Here is a 19472-nt window from a genome sequence, read left to right as displayed (position 1 = left end):
TACGCAATACTCCAAGTGCGGCCGCACCAGAGTTTTGTACAGCTGCAGCATAACCTCATGGTTCCGGAACTCGATCCCTCTATTAACAAAAGCTAAAACACTGTATGCCTTCTTAACAACCCTGTCAACCTGGGTGGCTTTCAAGGATCTGTGTACATGGACACCGAGATCTCTCTGCTCATCTACACTACCAAGAATCTTACCATTAGCCCAGTACTTTGCATTCCCGTTACTCCTACCAAAGTGCATCACCTCACGCTTGTCTGCATTAAACTCCATTTTCCACCTCTCAGCCCAGCTCTGCAGCTTATCTATGTCTCTCTGCAACCTACAGCATCCTTCGTCACTATCCACAACTCCACCAACCTTAGTGTCGTCTGCAAATTTACTAACCCATCCTTCTACGCCCTCATCCAAGTCGTTTATAAAAATGACGAACAGCAGTGACCCAACACCGACCTTTGCGGTACACCACTGGTAACTGGACTCCAGGATGAACATTTCCCATCAACTACCACCCTCTGTCTTCTTCCAGCAAGCTAATTTCTGATCCAAGCTGCTATATCTCCCACAATCCCATTCCTCCGCATTTTGTACAAGAGCCTACTGTGGGGAACCTTATCGAACACCTTGCTGAAATAGTTCTGCCAATGTCCTCTTTCCCTTTTGTGGTATTTCCACTGGTTTGGATTCTACATCTTCTGAATCAAACCATGTTCTGGTTACCCAGTTAGAAGATTGATATTATCAAGCTGGTGTGAGTTCAAAAGAAATTTACCAGGATATTGCTGGTTATGGAAGATTGGAGTTATAAGGCTGGATAGGGTGGGACTTTTATTCAGTGGAGTGTAGGAGGTTGAGAGATGACCTGAAAGAAGATCCAACACATCATTCTCTGCCACTTGCATTACCTGCGCTCTGGCCCCACTACCAAGGACATTTTTCCCTCCCCACCCTTATCTGCCTTTCGCAGGGACCGTTCTATCCGTGACTCTCTTGTCCGCTCCACACTCCTCACCACCCTGGCACTTTTCCCTGCAACTGCAGGAAGCGCTACACCCCCCACACCCATCCCAGGCCCCAAGAAAACCTTCTCCATTAAACAGATGTTCATCTGCTAATGTGATATACTGTATCCACCGTTCCCCATGTGGCCTCCTCTTCATTGGGGAAACCAATTGGAGGCTTGGAGACCCCGTAATAGAACACCTACGCTCGGTTTGTGATAAACGACTGCATCTCCCAGTTGCGAACCACTTCAACTTCCCCTTCCACCCCTTGAATGACATGTCCATCCTGGGCCTCCTCCAGTGCCACAATGATGCCACCTGAAGGTTGCAGGAACAGCACCTCATTTTTAACTTGGGAATCCTGTGGCCCAATGGTATTAACGTGGACTTCACAAGCTTCAAAATCTCCCCATCCTGACTGCATGCCAAAAGCAGTTCAGCTCGTCCCCGTCTCCCCAACCTGTCTGTCCTTTCTCCTACCCATCTGCTCCTCTCTCCTCAACCCCTCACACCCAAATCCTGCCCTCTAGCCTCATCCCTGCCTCCTTGACCTGTCTGTCTTCCCTTGACTGGCCTGCCCCGACCCTCACTCCCCACCGACACTCACCTTTACTGGCTCCATCCCTGCCTCCTTGACTTGTCCATGTCCTCTCCAGTTATCTGCTCCTTTATCTATCTTCCATCTGCCTCCCCCTCTATTGCATCTGCAGTTCCCATTATATCTCTCCCCCTTTATTTATTTGGTTTGCGTGTGGAATGTCCTTCCTAATGAGGTGGTGGATACAGGTACAACTACGCCTTTTGACTTGTTTGGATGGATACGTGAATAGTAAAGGTTTGGACATATATGAGTCAGGAGTAGGTGAGTGGAACTAGTTTAGTTTGGGATTATGTGCAGCATGGCCTGGTTGAATCAAAGAGAACGGTCTAGGCCCGAAACGTCAGCTTTTATGCTCCTGAGATGCTGCTGGGCCTGCTGTGTTCATCCAGCCTCACATTTTATTATCTTGGATTCTCCAGCATCTGCAGTTCCCATTATCATTGTTTCCATGTTGTATGACTCTACTGATTTCGTCCCCTACCAAAATTGCAAACTCCACCATCATGACTGAGTAGATGAAGGGATGTCTTGAAATGGAGATGATGCCTGAGGCTGAGTGCGGGGTCGATCTGAGGGGAAGATCTAACGTTATGAAGGCCTGGGTTGAGGGCGGACGGATCGTATTGGTGGAGGGGCGGGGCTTGAGGTTGGGAGCGGGGCCTGCCTTTCCGGGCAGCATGTAGGTTTGACGGCTGAGGGCGGGGCCGACTCTGAGTTGGGTGGAGGAGGTGGTGGGGCCTGTGCAAGTTGACGGCCCACGACCAGACGGGTTGGAGACGAGGCTTGAGGTAATTGATAGGTCCGCGGCAGCCCGCTGAGGAGGTGGGGCTTGTAGTGATTGATGAGTCCATGACCATGAGCTGAGGGGGTTGAATCGGGCCCGTGTGGAGGCCGGGCTTGATGAATTGAAGCGGGCGGAAGGCGTCGTTCCTTTCTTAGGCCATACACGGAGAGGGAGCAGGAGCAGGAGCAGGAGCAATGCTGTGGCGCTGGTAAACCCAAGCCTTGGAGGAAGTCAGTATGTTGTCAGTTCGGCGGGCGGTTCAGGAGCTGGGATTGAGACTCAGATTTCACCTGTTCCGGGATATCGGTCGCCAGTATCCGGTCTTCTGCTTCATTATGTTGTTGCTTACCCTTTCCACCCTGCTGTTTAACAGGTAAAAGAAACGCTCTCGCGGGCCGGAGGGGCGAGTGATTTGAGGGAAGGCAGTCTGACGACGTCAGCCATGGTGGTGACAGGGAAAAATAGAGTAGTTTGGTCACTGAGGGAAAAGGTAAGGGATGGAGAAGAAAAACGTTGGAGAGAAGAGTAGCAGTGCTACCATTCTCCATCACCACCTTGCTCGGTGTTCTTTCAAGAAGATGCAGTGCAGTAACTTATCAAGGCTCTTTGGGTAGCAGTTTCCAAGCTCACGACCACTACTATCTGGAAAGATAAGTAAAACAAATATATGTATATACCATTTTCTGCCGGAAGGGTCCATGTGAGTGGGAACAACCTGGAGGCCACGGAGACGTCGGGGATAGCAGGAGCAGAGAGGACTGGGGAGGTGCGGGAGGAGGGAAGTGGACCCTTTGGGACAGGAGACCTAAGAAGCAGAATTCGGAGGAATACAGGATACGGTGACTGAATCTGAGTGATGATGATGGAACAGTAGAAGGAGGAAACCAGACACTGGAGCGGAAAGAATCAAGGGAGGATTGGATGTGGAGGGTAAATGAGATGGAGCAGTGAAGGGAGACACAATGAGGGGAATGGGGACGGGGACTTGGGATGGGCGGCGGGGGGACGGGTGGAGAAGAGGAATGACGAGGTGGCAAGGGGATAGGGACCAGCTCAGGGTCGGCAGTGGGGAGAATGAGGATTGGTGTGGGGAAACAGGGGCATGAAGGGGATGGTGTTGGGAATGAGGGTGTGGCGGGGGGGAAGGCAGGGGGCTGTGGGGGAGAGGTTTGAGGGGGTGCTGAGAATGAGGATTGCTGTGGAGGAGGTGGTTGCAGTGGAATGAGGGTTGATGCGGAGGAGGGGTGTGTTGCAATAGAATGGGGGCAGTGGGGGGCAGCGAGGGGTAATGAGGTTGGGATGGGTGGATAATGTTAGGTGCACGTACGCGGTGTGTAGTAATATGGGTGGGCTTGTGTGGATGAATGAGGGGGTGCGGTGTAGCGGTCTAAGGCAGGAATAAGGGTGTGTCGGGCAGAGATGGGCACTGGAACTTGAGGTCAGGGTGGATAAACACCCGATCTGTTGGTTGGAGCAGGATGGTGACCAAGTTGGTGGGTTGGGGTGTCCAATGGCCTGAGGGTACGGATGAGGTATGTTCACTAGCATTCCTGTTTCTGTGTCATCTACAATGTCAGGGCACGGTCAGAGTGGAGAGTTCAGTGTAGTGTGTGCTTTGAGTGTTTTTGTTTATAGTGGAATTTCTAACTAAAGACTAAAATACAATTTTTCTTTGATTCACTAATTAAGTAGAAGCAAGTGTACATAAACCTATTACAGTTTGAGTGCAAGCAATGAATATGATATCACTTTGCTTTATCTAAAGGTATTTACATATTCTTATGATGTTCTGGTCATTCCTTGCTGGAGTTGTGACTTTCTACTGTTCGCTTGGACCTGACTCACTTTTGCCCAATATTCTCTTCCATACTGAGCGAAAACCAAAGGTAAATCTGAATTTTCTTGTTAGAAATAATTGGATAATTCTAGTTAATACAGGTAAATGAGTAATACACTTGGAAAAATATGCTAGGTCTGATGGCCCGCATGGTTTTAGGAAAAGCAAAGTGTGTTTGACAGACTTATTGATGTGCTAGTGGATGGATTTAGTAAGATAAAGGGAATCTAACAGTTATATGCTTGAATTTCCAAAAAACTTCATTAAGATTCTCTGCATAGGTTAATATGCAAAAAGCAGACTTTTTGGAGTTGGGTTTATTGGGAGTATGGATGCAGGATTGGTTAATGGACAGAAAGCAGAATGTAGAGATGATAATAAGGATGTGTGCTAGGTCTCATGCTTATTATCCGTGTGAATTACTCTGGATCTGAGCTGAATATGTTTTCAGACGTTTCGTCACTATTCTAGGTAACATCAGTGAGCCTCCAATGAAGCGCTGGTGTTATGTCCTGCTTTCTATTTATCTGTTTAGGTCTCCTTGGGTTGGTGATGTCACTACTTGTGTTGGTGATGTCATTTCCTGTTCTTTTTCTCAGAGGATGGTAGATGGGCTCTAAATCAAACGTGTTTGCTGATGGAGTTCCGGTTGGAATGCCATGCTTCTAGGAATTCTCGTGCGTGTCTCTGTTTGGCTTGTCCTAGGATGGATGTGTTGTCCCAATCAAAGTGGTGTCCTTCCTCATCTGTATGTAAGGATACTAGTGATAGTGGGTCATGTCATTTTGTGGCTAGTTGATGTTCATGTATCCTGGTGGCTAGCTTTCTGCCTGTTTGTCACAGTTCTTGCAAGGTATTTTGTAGATGACATTTGTTTTGCTTGTTGTCAGTATAGGGTCTTTTAAGTTCATTAACTGCTCTTTTAGTGTGTTGGTGGGTTTGTGGGCTACCATGGATGCCAAGAGGTCCGAGTAGTCTGGCAGTCATTTCGGAAATGCCTTTGATGTAGGGGAGAGTGGTTATGGTTTCTGGGCTTGTTTTGACTGTTTGTTCGGACAAAACGGGCCCAGAAACCATAACCACTCTCCCCTACATCAAAGACATTTCTGAAATGACTGCCAGACTACTCGGACCTCTTGGCATCAGGGTAGCCCACAAACCCACCAACACACTAAAACAGCAGCTATGAACTTAAAAGAATGTCATCTACAAAATACAGCATGAAAACTGACCCTTTGGTCTAACTAGTCCATGCCAAACATAATTCCAAACTAAACAAGTCCCACTTGGCTGCTCCTGGCTCCCCCCCACCGCCAAACCTTTCCTATTAATGAATCTATCCAAATGTCTTCTAAATGTTGTAATTGTACCCGCATCCACTGCATCCTTAGGATGTTCATTCTATTCACGAATGACCCTCTTTAAAAAAAAAAGCCTTTTTAAAATGTGTCTCCTCTTACCTAAAAATCCATGCCCTAGTCTTGAAATCACCCATTCTCAGGAAAAGACAACTACCATTAACTCTACCAATGCCTGTCATTATTTTATAAACTCTATCAGGTTGCCTTTTGACCTCCTACATTCCACGTGAGAAAAGTCCCAGCCAATCCAGCCTTTCTTTAAAACCCAAACCTTCCATACTTGGCAATGTCCTGTTAAATCTCTCTGAACCTTCTCCAGTTTAATAATATCCTTCCTATAACTGGGCAACCGGAACTGGACGCAGTGTTCCAGTAGCGGCCTCGAGCCTCAACATGACCTCCCAATACCTATACTCGAAGAACTGAGCAATGAAGGCAAGCATGCCAGTTGCTTTTTAACCATGTTCATATTTGACACAAACTTCAAACAATTATGTACCTGCAACCTAGGTCCCTCTGTTCAACAAAACTACCCAAGGCCCTACCATTAATTGTATAACCTGTACCCTTGTTAGTTATACCCAAGTGCAATATGTCGCACTTATCCAGATTGAATTCAGTCATTTTTTTCAGCCCATGATCAACATCTCTTTTGTAATGTTAGAAAACCTTCACTGCTTACGATGCCACAAATTTTGGTGTCATCTGCAAACTTACTAACCACGCCTTTTATATTCTCATCGGCGCCCTATTATAGGAAAGATGTGGATGCTTTGGAGAGGGTTCAGAGGAGGTTTACCAGGATGCTGCCTGGACTGGAGGGCTTATCTTATGAAGAGAGGTTGACTGAGCTCGGTCTCTTTTCAGTGGAGAAAAGGAGGGGGAGAGGGGACCTAATTGAGGTATACAAGATAATGAGAGGCATAGATAGAGTTGATAGCCAGAGACTATTTCCCAGGGCAGAAATGGCTAGCACGAGGGGTCATAGTTTTAAGCTGGTTGGTGGAAAGTATAGAGGGGATGTCAGATGCAGGTTCTTTACGCAGAGAGTTGTGGGAGCATGGAATGCGTTGCCAGCAGCAGTTGTGGAAGCAAGGTCATTGGGGTCATTTAAGAGACTGCTGGACATGTATATGGTCACAGAAATTTGAGGGTGCATACATGAGGATCAATGGTCGGCACAACATTGTGGGCTGAAGGGCCTGTTCTGTGCTGTACTGTTCTATGTTCTATGTTCTATGACAGACAAAAGAGGACCAAGAACCACTCCCTGTGCAACACTGCTGGTCACAGGCCTCTAGTCTGAAAAGCAGTTCTCCACTATTACTCTTCCTCTGCCATTAAGTCAATTATGTATCCAGTTGGCAAGCACACCCTGAATCCTGTGTGAACTAATCTTACTAACTAGTCTACCTTGTCAAAGGCTTTACTAAAATCGAAATAAACGTTGTAGAGCATAGCTTTGTATACAAAGAAGAACAACAAAAAGCACAGTGTCCTTTGGTCCTCCATGCCTGCACTGACACAGTTTTAGTATGGAAAGGCAAAATGTCTTCACTGACAAGATCTGTATCTCTGTCTTCCCTTCTTATTCATGTGTTCATCCAGGTGTTTCTTGAATGCTGCTATTGTGAATTCTTCCACCACCACCACCTCTGGCAGCATGTTCCAGGCACTCATCACCATCCTACCAGGCAATATCCTAGTAGACATTTCCTGTAGCCTTTCCGAAGCATCCACATTGTTCTGATAGTGTGGTGACCAAAGCTATACATAATAATCCAAGTATGGCCCAACTAATGTTCTGTAAAGATGTAGCATAACTTAATTATCCTTATGCTCAATGCCTCTTCGAATGAAGGCCAGCGTGCCATAGGCCGCCTTTACTACCTTGTCTACTTGCATTGCCACCTTCAATGATCTGTGGTCCTGTACCCCCTCTGCATTTCAAACACTCCAAAGGGTTCTGCCATTCACTGTATAATTTCCACCTATATTTGATCTTCCAAAATGCATCACCTCACGTTTGCCTGGATTAAACACCAATTGCCATTTTTCTGACCATGCCTCCAACTGATCTATTTCCTGTTGTATCATCCTCACTATCTGCAACTTCACCAATCTTTGCATCGTCTGCAAACTTACTAATTTGACCAGCTACGTTTTACTCTAAATCATTTATATAGGCCATGAACAGCAGAGGCCCCAGCACTGATCACTGTAGGACACCGCTAGGCACAAACCTCCATTCGCAAAGCAGCCTTCCGTTGCTACCCTCTCTCTCCTATAAGCAGGCCAATTCCGCATCCATCTGGCCAGCTCACCCCGATACCATGTGTCTTCAACTTTTGTACCACTCTGCCACGAGGGACCTTGTCAAAAGTTTGACTGTAATCCGGGCAGACAATAGCAGCTGCTTTGCCCACCTCAATCATCTTCGTCACCTCCTCAAAAAAAACTCAATCATTTTAGTGAGGCATGATCTCTCCACGCAAAGCCATGCTGTCTATTGCTAATAAGTCCATTTGCTTCTAAATGCATATTAAATCTAAAAGGGTGGAGATAGCAGGGCAGTGTTGTGCTCCTCCTGCTAGATATGGGAGATCAAGGAGCATCTGATGCTCCTGACAACTATGTCTGCAGGAAGTGTAACCATCTGCAGCTCCTCAGACGATGTTATTCAGTTGGAGCAGGAGTTAGACACACTGAGGAGAATACAGGGGCAGAGTGTGAGATAGACACTAGTTATTAGGTGAATTCACTGTAGGTTCTGTTAGGTAGATTGGTGACTGTTAGGAGAGGCAGGTAGGTAGTACAGGAATCTCCTGTTGCTATTTTCCCCCTCCAACAGATATATGGTTTCGGATACTGTTGGCCAGGGACAGCCCCTTGGTGGGGTGGGGGAGGGGGGTGGTGGAGTGGGGTGCGCAGTATATCAGCAGCAGCCACGCCTGTGGCACCACAACTGGCTTTGCTGTAGAGCAGACCGGTCAAGATCCAAGCAAAGGTAGGAGGTTGACTAGTTAGGGGCACAGATAGATGTTTCTGTGGCCACCTTCAAGACTCCAGGATGGTGTGTTGCCTCCTGGTGCCAAAGTGAAGGCTGTCTCTGAGCAACTGCATGAAATTCATAAAGGGGAGGTTGTTGTGCATATTGGTACCAATGATGTAGGTAGAAAGATGGATGAGGTCCTGCAAATTGTATACAGGGAATTAGCAAAGAGGCTGAAAAGCAAGACCTTAGGGGTACTAATCTCTGGGTTACTACCAGCGTCCCATTCTAGTGAGGCCAGGAATAGAAAGATGGGTGAGATAAATGTGTGGCTGAGGAGCTGGTGCAGGGGACAGAATTTCAGGTTCGTCGATTTATTTTAGTTTGGTATCTCTCTTCTGCGGTGCAGGTGACCTGTATAAGCAGGACAGGTTGCACCTAAACTGAGGGGGAACTGGTATCCTCTGGAGGCTTGCTAGTGCTACTCGGGAGGGCTTAAACTAGAGTGGCAGGGGTGCGAACTAGAGCAGCAGGTGAACAAGTGGAGGGATTGAGGGGAAGATGCATGTTAGAACCAATAAATCAGAAAGAAAGGACAAAAAGACAAGGATGGCAGGGTAAGGGCCTTGTGATTAATGAGGGTGGTTGTGAATTTAGTCAGAAGGGAAAAGGAAGCTAGTGCAAAGTTCAAGAAGCTAAAATCTAACCGGGCCCATGAGGAATATAAAGAAAGCAGGAAAAAAACTCAGTCAGGGCATTAGGTGAGCAAGAAAAGGCCAGACCATAAAATGACTTTGGTAAATAGGGTTAAAGAGAATCCTAAGGTATTCTATGCCTATATTAAAAGTAAGAGGATAACCAGGGTGAAGGTTGGACACTTGAGGATAAAAGAGGGAACTTGTGCTTGGAGGCAGAGGATATGGGTGCGATCCTAAATGGGTACTTGGCAACAGTATTCACCCAGATAAAGAACAGGAAGATTGTGAGATTTGTGTGAAGCATGCTAATATACGATGGAGTTTTGAGATCAAGAAAGAAGTGGCATGTGTTCCTTAGAGAGCATTAAGGTGGATAAGTCCCCAGGTAATTGAGAAAAAGGAGAGGAGGTTGCTGGGGCCTTGACCGAGATCTTTGTAATTCTTCACTGGAGAAGTCCTGGCAGACTGCCGAGTGTCTAATGTTGTTTTTCTGTTCAAGAAGGGAAATAGGGATAATCCACGAGACTAGTGATTCTCACATTGGTTGGGAATCTATTGGAGAGAAATCTTTGGGATAGAATTTATGCAGATTTGGAAAATTGTGGCCTGTTTAGGCACAGACTGCGTGGCTTTGTGCAGGGTAGGTCACGTCTTTGAATTTTTTCAGTGGGTGACAATCAAAGGTGACAGATTGTCTACATGGATTTTTAGCAGGTCTTTCGACAAGATCCCGCATGATCGGCCCGTCCAGAAGATTAAGATGCATGGGATGTATGGTGACTTAGCAGCATGGTTTCAGAATTGGCTTGTCCATAGAAGGTAGCGGTGGAAGATTTGTTTTTCAGGCTGGAGGTCTATGTCTAGTGTTCTGCAAGAATCCCTGTTGGGACCTATGATGTTTGTGATTGATATAAATGACTTAGATGAAAATGTAGATGGGTAGGTTAGTAAATATGCAGACAATATAAAGATTGGAGTTATGGATATTGTAGAAGGTTGTCAAAGGATGCAGTAGGATATAGGTCAGTTGTTGATGTGGACAGAGAAATGGTAGATAATCTGGGTGAGTGTGAGGTGCTGCGCTTTGGAATTTCAAATGTTAAGGACATGTATACAGTTAATGGCAGGATCCTGTACAGAGAGATCTTGGGGTTCAAGTCCATAGCTCCCTGCAAGTGGCAGAAAAGGTGTATGGCATGCTTGCCCTTTATTGGTTGGGGAATTGAGTACAAGAGCCAGAATAGCATGTTGCAGCTTTATAAGACTTTGGCTCGGCCACGTTTAGAGTACTACGTTCAGTTCTGGTCACAATGTTACAGGAAGGATGTGGAGGTTTTGGAGAGGGTGCAGAAGAGGTTTACCAGGATGCTGCCTGAGTTAGAGGGTATGAGCTACAGGGAGAGGCTGGACAAACTAGGATTGTTTTCTCTGCAGCAGCGAAGGCAGATGGGAGACTTCATAGAAGTCTATAAAAAATTTGAGATGCATAGATACGGTTGGTCAGAATCGTTCTCCCAGAGTTAAAATGTCTAAAACAAGGGTGTGTGGGGGGTGCGTTTAAGGTTAGAAGGGGAAAGTTCAAAGGAGATGTGAAGATCAAGGTTTGTTTTTGAGTGTTAGGAGTGTGGACTGTGCTGCCAGGCTGGTGGTGGAGGTAGATATGATTGGGGCATTTAAGGGACTTTTAGACAAGCATATGAATGTGCAAGGAGTGGAGGGATATGGACCAATGGCAGGCAGAAGGGATTACTTTAATTTTATGTCATGTTTGGCCAAAGGGTCTGTTCCGTCTTGTCCAATCTTTTCCAGTCGTTTCCCGTCCATGGATGTGAGGCTCACTGGCCTGTAATTTTCTGGATTATCCCTGCTATGCTTCTTAAACAATGGAACTACATTGGCTATTCTCCAGTCCTCTGGAACTTTACCTGTGGCCAAAGAGTTAACAAACATGTCTGTTAATGCTCCAGCAATTTGTTCTGTTGCCTCTCTCAATATTCTATGATACATTCCATCAGGACCTTAACAGTTTTTAAGATGCTCTCCTTTTTGATATTTACTTGACTTAGTTATTTGACACTCCCTTCCCTGAAATCATCCTCCACCAATTCTTTTGGTGAATACCGATATTCATTTGGTACCTCACCTATCTCTTCCAGCTCCACACACACACTCCTTCCTTTGTCCTCTAGTGGGCCAGCCCTTTCCCTGGCTACCTTCTTGCTTTGTATATATGTATGAACAGCCTTGAGCTTCTCCTGAATTCTGTTTGATAGCAACTTTTTATGTTCCTTTTTACCCCTTCTAATCTCTTGTTTAAGTTCTTTCCTATTTTCTTTCTATCATTTGAGGGCTTCGTCAGTTACCATGATCCCAGACTTTACATATGCTCCATTTTCCTTTTTGACCATGTAACTTACCATACCTATTTTTCATTCTCACAGGAACTTGCTGCTGCTGAACTCTTACAACTGCCATGTGAAATACTCTTGCATGTCCAATGTAGATTTCTTCTCAGACAGCTGCCTCTAATCAAACATCTCCTATTCCAGCTTATTATTGTTGTAGTTTGCCTTCCCCCAGTTTGACACCGTCACCTGCGGACTGCTGTTATCCCTATCCATGACTATCTTAAAACTTATAGTGTTATGGTCACTCGTCCTGAATTGCTCCCCCACTGAAACCTCACTCACCTGGCCAGGCTCATTTCCCAAAACTAGGTCCAGCATAACCTCTTTCCTAGGTTGACTGTGTATACACTGTGTCAAGAAACCCCCCTAATGGTCCTTAAAAATTACCTTCAGCCCCAGGCTGTGATCTTTCTTCGCTGCACTTGACGGCAGCTAACTCAAGTTTCAGTCCCAGACCTTGGAACGTGCCAGTCTCCAAAACTGATTTGGGATCATCATCTTGTTCTGGAAGACCAAAGAGCAACTTTGACCTAGTTGGAGGCCCTCCAGGCACAGTTGATGCCTGTCGTGGTGTGCGTCCGGGAAACAAACTGTCAAGCACAGATTCCTGTGTCATTGGAGCTCAGGACGAATCTCGCCAAAACTTATCGCATCCTCATCTAGACTTCTTTTGCAAAGAAACAGAACATTCCAGAAAGAGACAAAACAAAACTGTAGATGCTGGAATCGAAGGTAGACAAAACAGGAGGCAGGTAGCCAGGCAGTATCTGGAAGGAAGGAGAAGTCAACGTTTTGGGTATTACCCTTCTTCGGGGCTGGATGTGGGGGTAAGGGGAGCTGCAGATAGAGGGTGGTGGTGGTGATGACAGGTGGACACTAGTAGTGGGTATGACCTGGTTGGTCAATGGGAGGGATGAATCAGTTGGTGGCTGGAAAGGAGGGTCAGAAGGTGGAATGGAAGGGAGGAGGTGGGGCTGGAAAGTGAGCTGGGGAATGAGTGGGAAGGTTATTTGAAGTTGGAGAATTCAGTGTTGAGTCTTCTGGGCGCCCAGGTGGAAGATAAGGTGTCCTTCAAATTTGAGTTCAGAGTTGCTGTGAGAAGATGGACATGTGGGACGGGGATTGGGGCAGGGAGTTGCAATGAGTGGTGTCTAGGAGATTAGGTTGGCAGTAACAGGCCAGCTAAAGGAGTTTGGTGAAATGATCACCTAACCTATGTTTGGTCTCACTGATGCTTCCATTTCCTGTCTGGCATCCAAGCCGCCACAACCATTGACTGGGATCTACAGGAACTTACTTTCAACCTCTGTTTCTGCTCCAGACGACTCCAAGAACACTGCCCCAATTCCACCGCCGCCCACTGTCCAATCAATGCATGGATTCATATCCTCAGGCTCAGTCCTGTGTCTTACTGCCCACCAGCCAGCCCCTCCCTCCTCTCTACAACATCTCTCCCACCCCCTCTGCTGCTCCATCTTACTCCCCCACCACTACCCTCTCGACCTCCATTCTCTCTCTCAACTATGTCCCCCCTCACACCATGTCCAATTCTCGCTCACTGCATGCAATTGTCTTACCCCCGCCCCCTCCTTCAGCCTCCTTGAGATACCCCCGACCCCACTCTGTGAGGCCAACCGATCTGTCCTCAGTAAAGGCTCACGTTTGTGCCCCTCCATCACTTTGTGGGAATCTCTTGCTGCTCCTGCCTCCATTCTTCCACCTTTTGATTAAAGACTCCCACCCACCCTCTGGAGGCGACTTCTCCTGCCTCTTGGATATTGGACACCGCCTGCCGGCTCTTCAATGCTAACAGCTAACGTGACATCGACCGCCTCAATTTCTCCATTCACCTCTTTCCTGCTGAATGTGCAGTGCTCCACTGTCTCTGCACAGATCCCCATTTCACTGTCAAACCTGCTGACACAGGCAGGGCGCTGGCTGCCTGGGGGACAGACTTTTATGTTGCAGAGGCCAAATACCACCTCTTCGACACCATGTCCTGCCTCCCTCTGGACCACGATCCCACTATGGCCCATCAAGTCACCGCCTTCCACATTGTCCATGACCTCTCCTCCTCCACCTCTAGCCTGAGAGTCCCCAGTCCTGCATTGCCTGGTTCTACCTGTGTCTCAGGATCCACAAACCCAACTGCTCTGGCCCATGCATTGTCTCCGCATGCTCCTGCCCCACCGAACTCATCTCTTCCAACTTCAACTCCATTCCGTTCCTCTTTGATCGAGGCACTCCCACCTGCAACTGGGACATAAACCATGCGCTCCACCGCTTTGGAAACTGCCAGTTCTTTGGCCCCCATGCTTCATATTTACTGTGACATGCAATTCCTGTACATGTCTGTACCAGACAAGGATGGCCTACAGGGTCTCAGTTTTCCTCCAACAGACCCATCGAGTCCCCAGCCACCTCTCTTCTCCCCATACCCTCCTCCACCTTGCTAAAGTAGACCTCCCCCTCAATAACTTCTGCTTCAATTCTTCCTACTTTCTGCAAATCCAGGGTGTTGCCACAGGCACATGCATGGGGCCCAGCTACATCTGCCTGCTTGTTGGTTAGAACAGTCCCTCTTCTGTACATACACCGGTATTGTTCCCCAACTCTTCCACAGTTACATCAATAACTGCATTGGTGCTGCATCTTGCACCCAGAATGAACTGGAGCAGTTCATTGACTTTGCTAACAACTTCCACCCTGTCATCAAATTCACTTAGTCTGTCTCAGACACCTCGTTCCCCTTTCTTAACTTCTCCATTTACATTTCTGGCGACAGTTTATGGATCAGCATTTACCACAAACCCAGATTCCCCTAGCGACCTAGATTACTCTTCCTCCCAACCTATATGTTGAAAAAAAACTCCATCCCTTTTCCCAATTTGTCTGCCTCTCTTGCATCTGCTCTGATGAGATGTTCCACTCCCACTGCCATGCATCCTGGATATCTTCCATTTTAAAACAGCGCTCTTCTCTCCCCTCCCACCCAGCTATTTAATAAAGATAGGATCTGCCTTTCCTCACTTTCCACCCCATCAGCCTCCGCATTCAATGCATCACCCTCACATACTTCCATCAATTCCAAACACACCCCACCACCCAGAACATCGTCCATTCCCTGTCCACCTCTGCCTTCAGCAAGGACCACTCCCTTTGCCACTCCTTAGTCGTGCCACGCTCCCTACCAACCACTGCAATGCGACCAGTACTTTCCCCTGTAACTATAAAAGATGTAACACCTGCCGACACCCCACCTCCTTCCCATCCATTCAAGGTCCTGAATAGTTCTTCCGAGTGAGACAGAGCTCCAACTGCATCTCTTCAACCTAGTCTGTTGCATCTAGTGCTCCCCATGTGGTCTTTTGTACATTGGTGAGACCAAATGTAGAATAATAGAACATAGAACATTACAGCACAGTACAGGCCCTTCGACCCTTGATGTTGTGCCGACCTGTCATACCGATCTCAAGCCCATCTAACCTACACTATTCCATGTACATCCATATGCTTATCCAATGACGACTTAAATGTACATAAAGTTGGCGAATCTACTATCGTTGCAGGCAAAGCGTTCCATTCCCTTACTACTCTCTGAGTAAAGAAACCACCTCTGACATCTGTCCTATATCTTTCGCCCCTCAATTTAAAGCTATTACCCTCGTGCTGGCTGTCACCATCCTAGGAAAAAGGCTCTCCCTATTCACCCTATCTAACCCTCTGATTATTTTATATGTTTCAATTAAGTCACCTCTCAACCTTCTTCTCTCTAATGAAAACAGCCTCAAGTCCCTCAGCCTTTCCTCGTAAAACCTTTCCTCCATCCCAGGCAACATCCTAGTAAATCTCCTCTGCACCCTTTCCAAAGCTTCCACATCCTTCTTATATTGAGGTGACCAGACTGGACGCATTGCTCCAAGTGCAGCCGCACCAGAGTTTTGTACAGCTGCAGCATAACCTCTTGGTTCCGGAACTCGATCCCTCTATTAATAAAAGCTAAAACACTGTATGCCTTCTTAACAGCCCTGTCAACCTGGGTGGCAACTTTCAAGGATCTGTGTACATGGGCACCGAGATCTCTCTGCTCATCTACACTATTAAGAATCTTACCATTAGCCCAGTACTTTGCATTCTGGTTACTCCTACCAAAGTGCATCACCTCACGCTTGTCTGCTTTAAATTCCATTTTCCACCTCTCAGCCCAGCTCTGCAGCTTATCTATGTCTCTCTGCAACCTACAGCATCCTTCGTCACTATCCACAACTCCACCGATCTTAGTGTCGTCTGCAAATTTACTAGCCCATCCTTCTACGTCCTCATCCAGGTCATTTATTAAAATGACAAACAGCAGTGGACCCAACTCCGACCCTTGCAGTACACCACTAGTAACTGGTCTCCACAATGAACATTTCCCATCAACTATCACCCTCTGCCTTCTTTCAGAAAGCCAATTTCCGATCCAAACTGCTATATCTCCCACAATTCCATTCCTTCGCATTTTGTACAATAGCCTACTTATATAGCCTACAATAACCTTATCGAACGCCTTGCTGATATCCATATACACCACATCAACTGGTTTACTCTCATCTACCTGTTTGGTCACCTTCTGAAAGAAGTCAATAAGGTTTGTGAGGCACGACCTTCCCTTCTCAAAACCGTGCTGACTATCCCTAATCAATTTATTCTTTTCTAGATGATTATAAATCCTATCCCTTATAACCGTTTCCAACACTTTACCAACAACTGAGGTAAGGCTCACTGGTCTATAATTACCAGGGTTGTCTCTGCTCCCCTTCTTGAACAAGGGAACCACATTTGCTATCCTCCAGTCATCTGACACTATTCCTGTAGACAATGACGAGTTAAAGATCAATGCCAAAGGCTCGGCAATCTCCTCCCTGGCTTCCCAGAGGATCCGAGGATAAATCCCATCCGGCCCAGGGGACTTATCTATCTTCACCCTATGTAGGATTTCTAATACCTCTTCCTTGTGAACCTCAATCCCACCTAGTCAAGTAGCCTGTATCTCAGTATTCTCCTCGACAACATTGTCGTTTTCTAGAGTGAATAGTGTTGAAAAATGTTCATTTAGCGCTTCCCCTATCTCATCTGACTCCACACACAACTTACCACTACTGTCCTTGATTGGGCCTAATCTTACTTTTGTCATTCTTTTATTCCTTAAATACCTATAGAAAGCCTTAGGGTTTGCACTGAACCTATCCGCCAACAACTTCTCATATCTCCTCCTGGCTCTTCTGAGCTCTCTCTTTAGGTCTTTCCTGGCTACCTCATAGCCCTCAAGCGCCCTAACTGAGCCTTCACATCTCATCCTAACATAAGCCTTCTTTCTTCCTCCTTTTGACCAGAGATTCCACCTCCTTCGTAAACCACGGCTCCTGCGCTCTGCAGCTTCCTCCCTGCCTGACAGGTACATACTTACCTCAAACACACAGGAGCTTTTCCTTGAATAGGCTCCACATTTCTAATGTGCCCATTCCCTGCAGTTTCCTTCCCCATCCTATGCTCCCTAAATTTTGCCTAATCTCATCGTCATTGCCTTTCCCCCAGCTATAACTCTTGCCCAGTGGTATACACCTATCCCTTTCCATCACAAAAGTAAACGTAACAGAATTGTGATCGCTATCACCAAAGTGCTCACCTACTTCCAAATCAAACACCTGGCCAGGCTCATTACCAAGTACCAAATCTAATGTGGCTTCGCCCCTTGTTGGCCTATCTACATCCTGTTAGGAAGCCCTCCTGCACACACTGGACAAAAACTGACCCATCTATAGTACTCGAACTATAGTGTTCCCAGTCAATATTTGGCAAGTTGAAGTCCCCCATGACAACTACCCTGTCTGTCTCTCTCACTCCTATCAAGAATCATCTTTGCAATCCTTTCCTCTACATCTCTGGAACTATTCGGAGGCCTATAGAAAGCTCCCAACAGGGTGACCTCTCCTTTCCTGTTTCTAACCTCAGCCCATACTACCTCAGTTGACGAGTCCCCAAACATCTTTTCTGCAACTGTAATACTGTCCCTGACCAACAATGCCACACCCCCCCTCCCCTTTTTTAGCATCTTCTCTGTTCTTACTGAAACATCTAAATCCCGGAACCTGCAACAACCATTCCTGTCCCTGCTCTATCCATGTCTCCGAAATGGCCACAACATCGAAGTCCCAGGTACTAACCCATGCTGCAAGATCACCCACCTTATTCCGGACGCTCCTGGCATTGAAGTAGACACCCTTCAAACCAACGTCTTGCTTGCCGGTGCCATCTTGCGTCCCTGAAACTTTATTTCGGACCACCCTACTCTCAACCTTTTCTATAGTCGAACTACAATTTTGGTGCCCATCCCCCTGCTGAATTAGTTTAAACCCACCCAAATAGCCTTAGTAAATTTCCCCCCCAGGATATCGGTACCCCTCTCGTTCAGGTGATGACCATTTTGCTTGTAGAGGTCCCACCTACCCCAGAAAGAGCCCCAATTATCCAAGAATCCAAAACCCTCCCTCCTGCACCATCCCTGTAGCCACGTGTTGAACTCCTCTCTCTTCCCCCTATTCCTCGCCTCACTAGCACGTGGCAAGGGCAGCAAACCAGACACAACAACTCTGTTCGTCCTAGCTCTAAGCTTCCATCCTAGCTCCCTGAATTTCTGCCTTAAATCCCCATCTTTCTTCCTCCCTATGTCATTGGTGCCAATGTGGACCACGACTTGGGGCTGCTCCCCCTCCCCCTTAAGGATCCCAAAAACACGATCAGAGACATCATGCACCCTGGCACCTGGGAGGCAACACATCAACCGTGAGTCTGTCTGGTCCCCACAGAATCTCCTATCTGTCCTCCTAACTATGGAGTCCCCAATGACTACTGCTCTGCTCCTCTTCCCCCTTCCCTTCTGAGCAGCAGGGACAGACTCTGTGCCAGAGACCTGTGCCCCACTGCTTTCCCCTGGTAAGTCGTCCCCCCCAACAGTATCCAAAACGGTATACTTATTGTCGAGGGGAATGGCCACAGGGGATCCCTGCACTGCCTGCCGATTCCCTTTCCGTCCCCTGACAGTAACCCATCTGCCTTTTTCTTCTACCTGAGGAGTGACTACCTCCCTGTAACTCATCTCAATAACCCCCTCTGCCTCCCGAATGATCCGAAGTTCATCCAGCTCCACCTCCAGTTCCCTAACACAGTTTTCAAGGAGCTGGAGTTGGGTGCACTTCCTGCAGATGTAGTCAGCAGGGACACTAGTGGTGACACTTACCTCCCACATTCTGCAGGAGGAACATTCAACTGCCCTGACCTCCGTTCCCATTATTCTAAATTCCCAAGACTGTTAAAAAATAAAGAATAAAAAAAACAGGCACACAGAACCTTTTTTTGGTTAGAGGAGGAGGATGGGTGGGAGACACTACCCGGGTAGTGTTTCGGGTAACGCAACCACACAAATATATTACCTCACTTACTCAGCAGTCCCGTGTCTGCTCCTGCTCAGCGTACACTCCGCCTATTCACAAGGTAAGCTTTTTATAGATTCAAAAACAGTGACTCACCGGCATCCCGACAGGCTCCTGCTCCAAGCTCCCGCTCGTGCTGCTGCTCAACCAGAAATGTAAATAAGTAAGTTTTTGCCTGGCCTGTAATGGCCAACCTAACTTCCTGGTCACCACCCATTTCAACTCCCCCTCCCACATGTCCAGCCTCAGCTGCCTCCAGTGTCATTTGTGAGACAATGCCAATTTGATGAACAACACCTTTATCTTCTG

The 19472-nt window shown here is 47.0% G+C and overlaps 1 protein-coding gene across 13 annotated transcripts in view; it reads left to right on the top strand.

Annotated features, from left to right (window-relative positions):
• The first annotated feature begins 2290 nt into the window (after window positions 1-2290).
• Window positions 2291-19472, top strand: part of snx14 (sorting nexin 14) — a 234146-nt gene continuing 216964 nt past the window's right edge. For 8 of the 13 annotated variants that reach the window (XR_009446141.1, XR_007248056.2, XR_007248055.2 and 5 more), the window contains exons 1-2: window positions 2425-2768; window positions 4161-4281. Coding sequence is in view for 9 of the 13 variants with exons in the window: in XM_048535539.2 (XP_048391496.1) it covers window positions 2632-2768; window positions 4161-4281 (258 nt within the window). In the remaining 4 variants the exon portion in view is untranslated. Of the gene's footprint in view, window positions 2400-2423; window positions 2769-4160; window positions 4282-19472 lie in introns of those variants that run through there. The other 5 variants (XM_048535547.2, XM_048535543.2, XM_048535545.2 and 2 more) reach the window with 3 other exon arrangements.

Source organism: Stegostoma tigrinum, chromosome 9, assembly GCF_030684315.1.
Source record: "Stegostoma tigrinum isolate sSteTig4 chromosome 9, sSteTig4.hap1, whole genome shotgun sequence".
Lineage (NCBI taxonomy): Eukaryota > Metazoa > Chordata > Chondrichthyes > Orectolobiformes > Stegostomatidae > Stegostoma > Stegostoma tigrinum.
Note: the sequence above shows the minus strand (reverse complement) of the source record. Positions and strands in the feature narration are given on the sequence as shown.